Below are 14,153 nucleotides of genomic sequence, written 5' to 3'. Positions count from 1 at the left end.
TTGATGGAACTGTATCACGTTTAGGCCTAGATTCAATCAGATCAAGCGTTAACTGGCGATAGCCGACACCCACATAGCTGATGTTTTGGTGGTGTCGGAGGTGTAACTGCTTTGGAGCTGTCAAATTGGTGAGCAGCAGCTCTTGATCATTGTCACAAAGCCACACCCGTCCCACTAACATTAGAAGTTCAGAACATGTGTAGGCTTTATAGAAATAATTACGCTCAAATTGAAAATCATTCAACAAAATAATGAGGGTTTCTATCAGCGTAATCAAGGTGTGGGCTAGATTAGCTTACATCTCACATTCCAGTGTTTGAATTTGTAAACAAGGCTGCATGGGATTTCCAATGGAAATGTCCGCTTTAGGTAAAATGCCAAAAGCTGCTTGTGGATTTGACAGCTCTAATGCAGTTCGACCTCTGACACCTCCAATAGCGCCAAAACAACCGCTATGCAGATGTCAGCTAATGCGGATCTGATTGAATAGAGCCCTTATAGCTTATACCGGTAAGCAAAATGTAAGATTATCTAGTTGCATAGTTAACAACAGTGTCACGACAGTGAGTGTGAGCAGTGTTCATACATTTGCTGCTGTTGTGTCTGGTTGTCATTATTCATTTCAATAGTGTTTGTTTTCCCTCTCCTCTACAGGGGGATGATGGTATGGGGGATGATGGTATGATCAAGTGATGCACTTGAGGAGATGAGGAAAAAAACTTCAGTCAAGCACATCAGTAAAATGTTCCTGCTGTTTTCAATAAATAACTCCTGCTCATTTCCAAACATTTCCGTATGATGATTAATTCAGCTCCAAACTAATACCGTATTACCATTCCACCACGCAATAAGACACAATGTTACTGTAAACAAACCCCTGCATTTATTTACATTAAAATGAATGCCAAAAAAAGCATTCCTATGACAAGTGGTCAATATAATGAAAATAAACAAACCTGTTTGAAAAGCTATGATGAATATACAATCATTTCAAATGTTTTATATATTAATATTGTGGAAAGCCAACAATGCCTATTCAGATGCAAAAAAATACAAATATTTAACATACATATTTTTATTTAACAAATCCCAACTCAGAAGCATTGACAAAGTGTCCAGTGTTCCATATTATATTCGTATCTAATGCATAAAAAAAACTAGAAGTGTGAAAACAAGAAAATATATGCAAATAGTCTGTCCCACAGACTGGAGCAATGGAAACATGGACACACACACACACACGGATATACACTTGTGTACATACGCAAACACACACACACACAGACACACCTTTCCCCACACTATTCTACATAGAGATACAACATTTGCATATTTATTAATGAAAATGAATAAGGTCACGTTAATCTAAAGGATATCATTGTCACTCAGTAAGGCCAAATACAGATGCAGTGTATCCTACATGAGACAATTCTTCCAGGGATCTCAGAGGATTTTATACTGAACAAAAATATAAAAACGCAACATGCAACAATTTCACTGAGTTACAGTTCATATAAGGAAATCAGTCAATTGAAATAAGTTGTCCCTCACATGACTGGGTAAGGGCGCAGCCGTGGGTGGGCCTATGGGAGATTGGTCCACCCACTGGGGAGCAAGGCACAGCCAATTAGAATGATTTTTTCTACACAAAAGGGTTTCATTACAGACAGAAATACTCCTCAGCTGTCCGGGTGGCTGGTCTCAGACGATCCAGCAGGTGAAGAAGCCAGATGTGGAGGTCCTGGGCTGGCACGGCTTCACGTGGTATGTTGGACATACTACCAAATTCTCTAAAACAACATTGGTAGCAGCTTATGGTAGAGAAATCTACATTAAATTCGCTGGCATCAGCTCTGGTGGATATTCCTGCAGTCAGCAAGCCAATTGCACACTCCCTCAAACCTTTGTGTTGTGCACATTTTAGAGCCTTTTATTATGCGCAGCACAAGGTGCACCTGTGTAATGATCATGCTGTTTAATCAGCTTCTTGATATGCCACATCTGTCAGGTGGATGGATTATCTTGGCCGAGGAGAAATGCTCACTAACAGGGATGTAAACAAATTTTGGGAGAAATCTCAAGATTTGAGAGAAATAAGCTTTCTGTGCATTTGGTCAAATTCTGGGATCTTTTATTTCAGCTCATGAAATCATGAGACTAACACTTCACATGTTGCGTTTATATTTTTGTTCAGTATACATTAGAACTTTTGTCGCATACATGTTTTTCCCCATAAGGGAGGGGGGCTTATAGCACTTAGGCCATTTGTCTCAAATAAAAACAGATTAAAAAAAAATTATGATATATATCCAGCACGTGTATCTTGAAAGATGAAGATCCCTAGAAAGCCCCCCCATCATAACAGATAGTAAATATATTCCCTTTGAAAACCAACAGACATGACTCGAGGAGACAAAAGCACGGCTGAGCTTTAAACGAGCCAGACCAAAAACATTCCAGCATGAACTACTGTACGCAAATGTAGCAGATCCAATCGTTTTCCCTCAAAGCAGCTCCCCTCCCGTTCAATAAGAACCATACTTTCCCACATTGATAGAAAAACAAAACAGTCTCAAAACAAGATAAGTCTTTCTTCTAGTTACTGATATTGGCTAAATATTGTTTGAAGCGCATGACCAGAGACAGTCCAAACACATGTAGAGGAGACAATGGCATTTCTAAGTGCTAAGGAGGATATGCTGGACTGTCAGGCATATGGGCCTGCAGTGAGAAGTCACATTGTAAGGGAGACTTAAACCGAGCCTGCTACAGTCATTTGAATAAACCACAAGCTCTCCAGTCCTCAAACAGCAGATGACAGCGGGACCATAAGTTAGCCTATGAAAAGCAGTTCTCTTAAATAAGCCAGTGGTGATAAGCTCTACAGACATATCTTAAAATATGCCTTTGGTGCTAAGCTCTATACTTCTATTGCTTCAAAGCTGCAGAGCTGAGGTGGACACTATGCTGTAAGATTCTATGATGGAATTTCACTTTTCCAAATCACCCTGTAAAGAATTCTTCAAAGCTCTTAGTAGCAACGGGAAATGGCTATGCCACATTCCATTTAGATTGAACCATGGTGAGTTCTACAGTATGTGCACTCTGACCTTCCCCTGTTCTTGCATCTGGTTCTAGCTAGCATTGCTCACCGATGTTCAAATGAGGATGGTATGGGGAGGTGTATTTTGATTAAATAAAGCATTATATCTGTCTCTGGTGTGTTCGTGTAGGATGGTGGGGGTAGTGAGAGATGTGACATTAGTCTCTGTTACGCTGTGGACTCTGCCAGCTTGCTATCACTGTCACTTTCCTTCAAGGAGTGTCTGCTCGAACCCCTCTCCTCTTTGTCCTCTTCACTGAGGTGTCTCCGGTACAGAGGAGGGCTGTGGGAGGAGAGAGGAGAAGAGAGATTTGTATATAGGAGAAACGCTGCTGAATTGAACCCTGCCTGAAAACTATGGGTGCTTGATATTTGCAGAGGTCACAGGTCACATATCAAACCTACTGACTCCATCTTCCTCCACGGGTCAGGGCCATGGTCAGCAGTATAAGCTGCTTGAATAGAAATGCAGCACATTACCCCTTTCAAAGTAATAATCAATGCTGGAGCAAAGATCATGCATGGCTGCCAATAGCCAAACAAACCAAAACACTTCCAACATTACTAGATCCACACCACTAGTTTCATGCACAAAAAAACAGTAAAGGTTTTCAAAGTCAGAATGTGGACCTGTGTTTTTTCTAACTCAGTTTTTTCCAGTGTTATATTCATTTCTCTTGAAGCTTTCATAATAGCCATATGGTGAGATGGAAGGACAGACTGAAAATAGAAAAGGTCGAAGGTAGGAAAGTTTAGCGTTCTGGCTAACGCTTTCATTACCCTTCGGGGGCTAAAGCAGAGCTTCAAAGTTGATGAAACAAGGACAAAGCAGTCATACAGTGAATATACACTAGATGACCAAAAGTATGTGGACACCTGCTCATCAAACATCTCATTCCAAAATCATGGCCATTAATATGGAGTTGGTCCCCTCCACTCTTTTGGTAAGGCTTTCCACTAGATGTTGGAACATTGCTGCAGGGACTTGCTTCCATTCAGCCACAAGAGCATTAGGTGTTCAATGGGGTTCAGGTCAGAGCACTGTGCAGGCCAGTCAAGTTCTTCCACAATGATCTCGGCAAACCATTTCTGTGTGGACCTTGCTTTGCGCACGGGGGCATCGTGATGCTGAAACAGGAAAGGGCCTTGCCCAAACTGTCGGCACAAAGTTGGAAGCACAGAATCTTCTAGAATGCCATTGTATGCTGTAGCGTTAAGATTTCCCTTCACTCGAACTAAGGGGCCTAACCCGAACCATGAAAAACAGCCCCAGTCCAAAAATCCTCCTCCACCAAACTTTAAAGTTGGCACTATGCATTCGGGCAGGTAGCGTTCTCCTGGCATCCGCCAAGCCCAGATTAGTCCGTTGGACAGTCAGAAGGTGAAGTGTGATTCATCACTTCAGAGAACGCGTTTACACTGCTCCAGAGTCCAATAGTGGCGAGCTTTACACCAGTCCAGCCAACGCTTGGCATTGTGTATGGTGATCTTAGTCTTGTGTGCGGCTGCTTGGCCATGGAAACCCATTTCATGAAGTTCCTGACGAACAGTTATTGTGCTGACGTTGCTTCCAGGGGCAGTTTGGAACTCGGTAGTGAGTGTTGCAACAGAGGACAGACAATTTTTACGCACCACATGCTTCAGTACTCGGCAGTCCTGTTCTGTGAGCTTGTGTGCCCTACCACTTCGCGGCTGAGCAATTGTTGCTCCTAGACAATTTCACTTCACAATAACAGCACTTACAGTTCACCGGGGCAGCTCTAGCAGGGGCAGACATTTCAGGAACTGACTTGTTGGAAAGGTGGCATCCTATGACGGTGCCATGTTGAAAGTCACTGAGCTCTTCTGTACGGGCCAATGTTTATAGATTGGATGGCTGTGTGCTCGATTTTATACACCTGTCAGCAACGGGTGTTGCTGAAATAGCCAAATCCACTCATTTGAAGGGGTGTCCATCTACTTTTGGCCATGTAGTGTAGCATGCAGACTCTGCAGGAAAGCTGAGTAACACCACCTCTTCAGACCAAGTGACTCTGCCCACTTGTTTCTATTATTATTGTCATGCTGTTGAAGTAACTGACCTACCGTATGTAAATGGTTCCCCTCAATCCAGCATATTAAATACATGGTGGATATATGCTAATGCAGTAATCAGTGTTCATGTTCAATCCGGTCTACAGTTATGTCTTGTTGAGGCCCGGAGGGAGCACATTTAAAGTGGCCGTGCTTGACGGATGGTTGTCTATTAATATGTGCACCAACATGCAGTTAGCTTCCTCACCATCACCAAGCACCATGTCCAGGGAAGAAATCTCTATTGACCCTTTGCACTCGTACCCGTATACGGGTTGAAAATGGAAGATTTAGGCACAGATAAACGCCTAAATTGGAACGCAGTGGCCGTACAGTAACATGCGATACTGTACATGACGTTAAAGCTCTGGCTCTTTGCATCACAGCGCTGTATGGGTTGTGACTGACAGCCGTTTGAAAGTTGAGCACCTCGCGCAAAAAGACGTTGCCCCCATCCCTGCTGCTAATTTGGCAACTTTTTTGGGGGCACATGTTTTGTTGTCAGAGTGCGGGAAATGCTATAAATTAAGATGACTATGTGTTTTGGAAGATGAGAAGTTGTGGATTATAATAAATACTGCTTTGATGTCATAAAAGGAAGCCTAACACCTGTGAATCCAAATTCACTTCACTTCACATTTCCAAATCCTAAAACTCATGTCATATACAGTGTCAACGTTTATGATCACCATGTTTAATGTACAGTTACCAGATGACATGGCATCATACCCTGGGTTGTTCTGAACAGAATGAGCCCGTTTGTCTATTGTGAAGAAAATGTGCAGCAGCACACGCACTATCATCCGTTTCCCTGAATTGCACTGTGAAAGCCTAACACTGTAATATCGTATTTTATAACTTAGCTAGTCATGTTGGCAATAGAACAGACTTTGAAATGATGCCCACCTGACCCAGATTGCGATTTTTGGTTTGCGTAAACAACAGTAATTGTGTAATTGCGGGATGCAGGGTTGTGTTCCAAACAAAACAACTACAAGTGTGCTTGCTCTAGTTCCTCAATGGCACAGCTAGGAGAGCTCAAAAAAACACCTTATAGTTGAAGACTCTTCTTTGAGTCATAAAAGTGCATTGAAATTGCTTAGGAACTGTGCACACTTTGGAGAGGTGTGTAGTCACTTGGCGACACCAGTTAGTCCTCTCACGCAAACCCTTGTCATTGTTTCTGTCTTATGTCGCATCTACCTCACATTTTCCAGGAATATTCTTATCGTGTTAATAATGTGTCTAGACTATCTTCAGATTTCCTAACCAACAAATGCAGCAAAAAGTACAGTAAATGTAAAATGCACATGTAATCAACAGTGTAATGTTTGGATTCAGTCTTGTGTCAGATGAAGTGTTGTGTCCTCGCCTTTGGGCTAATCATTTTCCCATTCAACTGTTCCTTTCAAATGTTACCATTTTTATGCTTTTCATATTTTCTTCTGTAAGAAATATCTCCATTTAGCCTCATCTATATAGGCCAACTCCCACGAGTGTGAAGGGTTAACATGCAGAGACAATTATGTGTCCTGTTTTATTTGCACACTGTGTTCACATCCCAAAACATACACATTTCATTAAATAAGAATGAGATGGGTACATGTAATGGTTCCAGAACATAATACATATTTACAAAATGAAGTGGGTAACCTGGAAGGCAAGACAAATCAAAGTAAAGTAACATTCAGGTAAGAAATGGTCTGACATCAAACTCTTGATTCAGACCTCTAGGAGACATGGTACACAAACGGTGAATCCAATACAATTCTCTTCTCAATATTAGATTATCAGTATCTCCGCTCCTCCTAGGAGTCTTGACATGTTCGATGCCAATGTATCTCAAAGAGCTCATGTTGTGACAATATTTATTATGTTCTGGAACCATTACATGTACCCATCTCATTCTTATTTAATATTTAGAGATATACAAATGTTTTTTGCACCCACCATGTGTCATGTCCGCAATGGTCATGTGAGGTGAAATGTGCATGTTTTGGGATGTGAACACTCAGTGTGTTTGACCTGACGAAGATCCATTTCGGATCGAAGCCTTGTCAATAAAGTGGTGAATTGGGAGCTTTAACAGTGTGCGGGCCTTCTTGTTCTATACTAGTAATGCTATAAAGTCAACATGTTTGGTTAGTCACACCATGCTTTCACTCCATTCCCAGGCATCACCTACTGCTGGCCAGGGGCTTTAGTCACTATCAGGCTTGTAGAGATATTTCATCACCATGCTGTCCATCTTCTTCTTCTTTTTCTTCTCATCCTTCTTACTTGGGGGTCTCTGTTCAGTGACCTCTTCCTCATCTGAGGCAGGGCGGGCTGGACCTCTCTTCACACTGTTGGAGCTGCGGTAGGAGCCAGTGGAGGCCGAGCTGGAGGAAGAGGAGGACTCTGAAGAGGAAGATTCAGACTCGCTCTCTTTCTTCCTGGATCCCTTCCTGGACTTCTTTCCCTTCTTCTTGGAGCTCTTCCTGCTGTGGCGGTCGTCTGAGTCTGAGGAGCTGTCTGAGGAGCTCTTCTTCTTGGCCTTGCCTCTGCGGGAGCTGGAGCTGCTGAAGCTGCTGGAGGACCTGGTGCTATAGTCCACTGCCGAGCCAGACGCTGAGCGACGCACGCTGGATGCACTACGGCCCAGACCCTTGTCATCCCCTTTCACACTGTTCCGGTCATCCTCATTTTTCTTTTCCTCATTCTCTTCCTCGTCGTCAGACTCGTCCAGTTTGCTGCGTTTGAACTTGATGGGCTTGAAGCTGAGGACCTCGTTGATGGCCTTCTCCAGGTCAGGGTCAAGGTAGTTGCGGTGGGTGACAGCCTTAATGTCAGAGGTGTCTGGGGGTTTGTCGTCAGAGGAGCGAGGCTGGGCCGGGGTGGAGAAGCTGCGGCCTAGGGAGTGGGGGCTGTAGGCAGAGGTTCCCTGACTGAAGGCCATGCTCAGAGCATCATCATCGTCGTCCATGCGCAGGCCGAACTCACTGAGCCGGCTGCTGCGGGCCACAGATATACGTGAGTCAGCCTTGCTCACGCTGCCTGGGCTGCGACCCCCAGTGCGCCTGCTCATGCTGGGGCTGACCGAGGTCCCGTATGAATCGCTACGCCCATCATCCTTCCAGGAGGTGCTACGTCGCAGGCCACGAGGGCTGGTACGACTAACACTGGTGATGCTGCTAATGGTGGACATATTGTCATCATCCATGTTTGGCATGGCTCTACGGCTGGACCTGCTAGGGGCCAGGGAGGACACCATGGAGTCTTTGTCAAAGTCAGGGCTGTGTGGGGCCCAGCGGCGCTCCAGACCCTTCCTGGCCCTGCTGGTGGCCTCAGAGTAGGCCTGGGAGATAACCGAACCACGGTCATCATCATCATCTTGTGACTTCTTCCTGTCATCCTGGTCTGTGGACTTAGACTTGGCCTTGCGTAGGGAGGAGCGATCCGGGGTGTCGGACTGTTCCTTTAGCGTACTGAAGAGGGAGCTCTCGTCCCCCTGGCCTCCGATAGAGTCTTTCAGGTTGGAACGCTTCCTGTAGCTAAGGGAACTCATCACAGACACCGATCTGCTGTCTACTTCTTTGCTCTCTTTGCCTTCCTTGCTACCTTCTTTAATCTCCTTAACCTCTTTGCCTTCATTGGCATCTACATTCACTGCATATCTGAGAAGCCATGAAGAGGAGGGTGTAGGAACAAGAACACCATGGAAACAATCAACAGAGACAGAGAAACATAGAGAGAGAAAAGATTAGAATTTACAGACTTAATGAAATTATGAAATTAAAAGTTCAGAAGGATGAAATACATATGATTGAATCCCTGAAGTGTAGAATGCTTGTCAACATTCCCCAAATATTCCAGCAGCAGCTAACTGAAGTTCCTGATGACACTTTGTCCTCTGAAGTGAGTGTAATAAGGAAAGTTAGTCGATCTGCTAAAGCTCGTCAAAAATAACAGGTATATATTTGGGGCTATCCTGTGCTGTCTGCCAGGGGGGAGGAAATGCATTCATCTCAGGCAGAGCAGAGAGAGGGGCCATTTAGCAGGTATGCCAGCTGGCCTTGGGCCACTTCAATAAATCTGACAGGCAGCACAGCGCCCGTATCCCTCTTCCCTCTGCTGTGCCGCCTGCTGTCATTAGAGGGATGACAGGGAGGCAGAGAGAGATGACACCTAATCTCATGAAATACTCACCCTTCCATTCCACCCTGCCTCAGCTAATCCTGGGCTCTTTAGCTCTCAGCAGGGTAAACTCATATAGGAATGGGATGGGATTGAGGAAGCCATCACTGCTTTATCAGGGCCCAGCCAGAAGGAAGGGGGATGATAACATAACGAAGAGGCTGTCGACTGAGGAGGCTGATAGACAGACAGACAAGTCAAGACTGACCTGGAGCTCTTCAGACTGCCCTCGTCTGACAGAGTCTTGGTGGAACCCTTATTCTTGGACAGCCAGGACTTGACCCCGTCCACACGGTCCTCCACCTCTGAGTCCGTGTCCGACTCGTCACCACTGTGAGGAAGACAGAAGGAGAGCAAACAGTGTTGTTATGGTGCTGATGGTGTTGGCAGGAGGCAGAGCCGTTTAAAAAGCGTCATCTGGGAGGGTTAGTGAGGATCCACCATAGAGGAAAACTATTGCTTTGGACAGGAAGTACAACACAGACAAATCATGTTTTGAATGTCATAAGATAACAGCTTTCTGATTTAGTTAGTCAGACAGCAGCTGTATTCCATTCATTGTGACAGTAACCTGGGGTTGAGCAATGCAATGGCAGGCAGTCACAACAAGCTTTAGGGAGACAACAGTAGTCTGTTAACGTAGAGTGATGACAGACCTAGAATTTTGCACCCAGTCCCAAACTAGTTTACCAGTCAAAATCTAGTGTTGGACTCTGCTACTTCCTGAATATTGATACAAAAAAATATCAGCCACAAAGCTAAAGTTAGGCCAAAATAAGTTTGATGAAAAACCAAGAAGGCTCGTTTGAAAGAGAGAGAACAATTGATATCAGATATTGCTGCATCCATAAATATGAATGTGTATAGTCCTGAGTGCTTTCTCTTCCCCTGTTAAATGTATAATCGCTTATGATGGGGGCGGTCGAGCGAAACGAGTCATGGTGCCTCCGAGCGGAGCGGAATGCAAATGAATGGAGCTCATGAAGGCGTAATTAACTCTGTGGCCATAGTGAGGCTTTTAGGATGTCTGTGGCGAGTGGCTGAGCGTGGCCTGTTGATGTAGATTGTTATTGGGGCTGAGCCGATGACAGCCCTCTAGCCCTGGCCTTGACAATAACAAGCAGTAAACAGATACTGGAGGGAACCCGAGGAGAAATGATATTAGATCACGCTTGGGAAAGGTCGGCGGGAGCATTTCCATCCTGATTCATCTGTTCCTCAATCCTGCAGAGGTGAAGCTTCTCTAACACGGTATTATGCATCTGTTGTTTGATGGACGGGGGAGACAGACAGGGGAGTAGGAGAGGTGAGGGGAGAGGGGAAGGGGGCCACCCACAGGGGCTAAAGTCTTAGGTAATGGACAAACGTGTCTGGGAACAATTAAGCCTAGCAGTGTTGATTCGTTTCTAGTACCAGAATGAACTATACATGAACATTGACAGAAAAGAGCAACAAATTGGATCATAACCAACAACATTCAGTCTCTGCATCAATCCAAACAACAATTTCCAGTGTCTGTTGTGACATGACATCAATCAAAATGACACTATTTTGAGACGAGTGATAAACACCAAAAGCAAAGGACAGGTTTCCTTTCTTCTTTGACTAGCTTATCTGGCAAGGCTGTGGGACAGGATGCAAAGTGCTTATCATGAGCCAACATTGTGCATCTTATTCAAAGTGGTCTCAGATGATGGCTTTCTTTAATGGTATAGACCGCTGGGTTGTACCGCCCTGCTCACATTTACATGCCTGCCATTAAAGCTTCCCACTGCAGAGAGCAATACGGCGGTATATCACACATTCAATCAAGTCTCCATGAACAAAGTGTTTGTGTTGCCTCCTCTCTCTGCATGTGCAGAACCACAGTTCCATTTGCCTGCATAGAGACAGAGACGTGCTCTCAGAATGGATGGAGGCATACAGTACACAGCGGCAGGAAGTAGGGGTGCTGAGGGTGCTGCAGCACACCCTGATAAATCACTACAAATTGTGGCCGTCTGTGGACATCGACATTTGCTACCTTATTAGACTCAGTCATTTAGGGTCTCTTTCATTTTCAATGTATGAAACACAGCTTTCTGGGAAAGATAGTTTAAGGTCTGACTCCCACATGCAAGGCAAAACTATTCTCTTTTTCCCACAGACCGAAACACACAAACACCTGCACTGGAGCAGCTGTGGGACAGAGGCGCCTTGTAATCGAGTGCTTTGCAAATCGTGTCACACACAATTTATGTCCTTGGCCTCACACCGCTGGCTAAGCAGCGCTGAGGCTCCAGGGAGCAAACAAGCACAGAGAATTTAGAGCCCAACATTAATCGCTTATGACAATCGGCCTCCACTGGTTGTATATCTCTGTTCCACATACCTACAGTATATCCTCATGAAGCTCCATATGGATGGTTCCTGTCTACAGTATTCTACACTTGCATCCTCTTGGTCCCAGCATTTCATATCATGGTCAAACTGTTCACTGATTATGGCAGAGACAGGTCCACTAAATCCATGTTATTTGAGCACTGTGCTGCAGTACACTGTGTACACACAGTCAGACTCACATACTCTACAGTCTTCAAAGACCTGTACTGTTCAGAATATGTTTTGTGTGATCTTCTTACGACCATGAAAGGGTACATTGGATAAAGAACTGCCTGAAAATGAAGAGTGCACTGGAAAAGGTCACACCCTTCCTTCCCTTAATGTTTCAAAGTACATCTCAGAAACCTGGAAAGAGATGTCCAAAGGTTTCATACCTATTCATTATGCGTTATCCCCTTCACACGCACACAAACACCATTGTCACCTTTTATTGGTGCAATTACTCAAATCCAGATCAAAAATAAGTACTAATCCTGCTGAACATTCCCGTCACAATTCGATGTCAAATCAATTCTTCCATTAATGTTTATCTCGCTGCTATTACGTACAGATCAAAGGGAGAGCAAATTTGCTCCTAAGTAACCATGGTGATTCACTTTCTTTTCTCTTGAGCACAGCTAAGTGAGGAACCCACAAGCTTGATGCTGATGTACAGACAGACACCGTGCACTGTGCTGATTCACATGAGCTGCCTGTCTGATGGCAAATGAATGAATAACAATGAGAGGAATTGACTCACAGGGCAGCGAAGTGTTCTCTCTTGGAACAAGCAATTAGAGGTTAATACTGACACAAATAAAACATGCAGTGAAAATGAACTGCCGACACTAACTACAAATCACATACAAAGCACCCCCTTTCTTTCAGAATTGTGACGCACGTTTGCATTCTTCCATCAAGACATGAGGAGCTACACTGGAATTGGAATGTTAACTTTAATTATGGGGCTTTAGAATAAATGATTTTATGTCTAAGTCCAAAGTGATTAAGACAGCACGGTGACTTGAGTAGAGCAAGCTTGGCGCTGCGAAACAAGCAGCTCAACCACACTCTACAGAGAGAAAACCTACCTTCCATCACAGAGAGATGTAAACAAGTTAACAAAGACAACCTTTTGTTATTAATAGGTTATACTGTATAGAACTCTATCAATGCTCTTGAACACAATGAAATGAGTTAGTGGGTCCTCAAAAGCATGAATGTAGAATGGCATGTCACATAACAGAGAGTGAAGGTCCATGGTTGTTGCCTAAAATGGGACAATGGCTCATGATATTTAATGGGAGAGTGATGCAGTATCTACAGGTATTCCATGACCGTGTTTTATTTGAAAAAATTATATTGAATTTTTCCACAGCGGTGAGCATCCCTCAAACAGTAGGTTTGTAGAGATGCTAATCTTAAAGTAGTTTGAACTAAGTTCCTTCTGCTCAAAATGTCATCATAAACAGCAAAAGTGCAATGTCTCCCTAATACAGCATCATTCTCTCGAGGGACGATGATTTTAAAACCTTGAAACCAAACAATAATGGGAAAAGAAAGGATGCATTGTCTGTTCTTACGTTTTGTTCTTTCGTTTCTGATACTTTGTCACCATGTCTTGTAAACTGGGCGACGAGTGGGAGAGGAAACAAAAGAGAAAGAGAAAAAGAGAGGAACAGAAAAGGAGAAACACAGTTAACAGTTTGAGACCTCCCCAACCGGGGATGTACTGTGCCTCAGGATAGATAGAGCTTCATTGTGTGTGAAAAGAAGACAAGGCGGCTCCAAATAATTGCTGCAGAAAATCTGATGAACATCTCTCCATACTGCATGGTTTTGGGCAGTGATTCAGAATACCAGCTCACTCATCCTCTCTCTGACCTCACTGTTTAAAAGGGAGTCTAAACTCACTCTCAGAGGCCCTGTATGGCAACAGTGTTTACTACAGTGGGCCTCAGAGGTAGTGTAACCCTGAACATGCCAATAAAAGAGTCCTCAGCAGGCAGCTAAACAAGAGGACAAACCAACAAAGAATCAGGCACAGGGGATTAAAGCAGGACATACATGAAATAATGGGCAGTTGTTTTCTGACAACTTTATTACAAAGAGAATCTGTCCTCCGGCTGAAGAAGAGAGGGGAGGGGCACCTACTTGTTTACGAGGTCATCGTCGCCGTCACTGTCGACCATCTCGTCCTCTATGGCGGCCTGCAAGTCTCCAATCCTCTTGAAGGCCAGCTTGAGGTCTGCCTGCAGACTCTGATTGGCTGCCTCCAGACTCTCTATGTCCATTTCCTGATGGATCATGATGCAGAGTAAGTGACTGTCACCCCAAACACCTGTAAACCAAGACATCCCCACCCTAAATTCGGATATTACCCCTGTATGACCTAACAAGGAGAGTCCAGTCCATACTTTAGTACTCTGCTGACTGGGCC

General features: G+C 44.3%; 1 protein-coding gene across 10 annotated transcripts in view; it reads right to left on the bottom strand.

The window, feature by feature from the left end:
* Window positions 1-860: 860 nt before the first annotated feature.
* LOC115154576 (unconventional myosin-XVIIIa) overlaps window positions 861-14,153 on the bottom strand; it is a 109,371-nt gene continuing 96,078 nt past the window's right edge. For 6 of the 10 annotated variants that reach the window (XM_029700932.1, XM_029700934.1, XM_029700935.1 and 3 more), the window contains 5 exons: window positions 13,868-14,010; window positions 13,297-13,341; window positions 9,561-9,683; window positions 7,362-8,832; window positions 861-3,386 (listed from right to left, as the gene is read on the bottom strand). In XM_029700932.1, coding sequence (XP_029556792.1) covers window positions 7,377-8,832; window positions 9,561-9,683; window positions 13,297-13,341; window positions 13,868-14,010 — 1,767 coding nt within the window. In that variant the 3' untranslated portion in view covers window positions 861-3,386; window positions 7,362-7,376. The remainder of the gene's footprint in view (window positions 3,387-7,361; window positions 8,833-9,560; window positions 9,684-13,296; window positions 13,342-13,867; window positions 14,011-14,153) is intronic. The other 4 variants (XM_029700938.1, XM_029700936.1, XM_029700941.1 and 1 more) reach the window with 4 other exon arrangements.

This window comes from Salmo trutta, chromosome 19, assembly GCF_901001165.1.
Source record: "Salmo trutta chromosome 19, fSalTru1.1, whole genome shotgun sequence".
Taxonomy (NCBI): Eukaryota; Metazoa; Chordata; class Actinopteri; order Salmoniformes; family Salmonidae; genus Salmo; species Salmo trutta.
This window is presented reverse-complemented; position numbering and strand designations above follow the sequence as displayed.